Source organism: Fukomys damarensis, unplaced genomic scaffold, assembly GCF_012274545.1.
Source record: "Fukomys damarensis isolate Sample0158 unplaced genomic scaffold, DMR_v1.0_HiC HiC_scaffold_35, whole genome shotgun sequence".
In the NCBI taxonomy this organism is placed as follows: Eukaryota; Metazoa; Chordata; class Mammalia; order Rodentia; family Bathyergidae; genus Fukomys; species Fukomys damarensis.
This window is the reverse complement of record NW_022900947.1, coordinates 19,107,090-19,107,943: the sequence shown is the minus strand read 5'-3', so window position 1 is coordinate 19,107,943 and position 854 is coordinate 19,107,090. Positions and strand designations below refer to the sequence as shown.

Genomic DNA, 854 nt, shown 5'->3' with positions numbered 1-854 from the left:
GCAGCCGCAGCGAAGAGCCAGACGCCTCGCGCCGCCCGCGGTAAGGGATCCTGCTCTCTGCCTTCCCTGTTAAACCTACCCCGGCGATGGAGCATGCGCAGGCGGCTCCTCCGCGGGCGAGCCCTCCGTGTGGTCCATGGGGAGCGCTCCGGTTGTCCGGGTTTTGGGATGCGCCCTCGGGGACGTACGTGGAGACTGAGGAAAACTGGAGGGGATTACTACGGGGACAGGGAATGGAGGGGTCAGGAGGCGGGGCCGAGCGGCGGGGGGAGGGGTCCTGGGAAAATGTGCCGCGTTTCACAGGCCTAGACGCGCCACCTCCTTTAGTGGGTGTTTTCCAAGAGGCTTCCCGCTCTCTCTGAGTTCCCAGCCCTTTTCATTCATTCAAACGTTCTTTGGGCGCCTTCTTTATGCTAATCTCAGCGTTAGGTGCGCCAGCTACACAGATCCCTGGGGTTCGCGAGAGCGACATTCCAGGAACTGCCTGCATTCACTCGACCACCACCCATGCAAGTGGGGGGACAGACGTGATTTCAACGTGGCCCGACCCTCCCAGAGCTCTGCAGACGCGAAACTTATGCAATTGAGCTCTGCCATCCTAGTTGCTTCTTGGGTGCGAAACGAGGTCAGCCCAAGGCCTCGGGCAGAGACACCCCTAAGGTCCACCTTGCATGCACACGCCAGGGCGCCGGGTAGTTTTCTCCAGAAGTGCAACTGTGTGGGGACTGAGACCGCACTCTGCACCCCAACCCCGAGCCATGCTGCGTGCGATCGGAGTACAGCCTGCTTAGGAACTCATGGCAGCCGCCGGCCGGAGTGCGCCCAGGAGACTACGGGGGTGGCGGCACAGAAGC

At 62.2% G+C, this 854-nt stretch overlaps 1 protein-coding gene across 1 annotated transcript in view; it reads right to left on the bottom strand.

The window, feature by feature from the left end:
- The window catches only part of Rbpj (recombination signal binding protein for immunoglobulin kappa J region), a 97,388-nt gene extending 97,144 nt beyond the window's left edge, over positions 1-244 (bottom strand). Inside the window, exon 1 of the mRNA XM_010608466.3 lies at positions 80-244. Within this exon, the coding sequence (XP_010606768.1) occupies positions 80-138 (59 nt within the window). The 5' untranslated portion in view covers positions 139-244. The remainder of the gene's footprint in view (positions 1-79) is intronic.
- Positions 245-854: the final 610 nt, after the last annotated feature.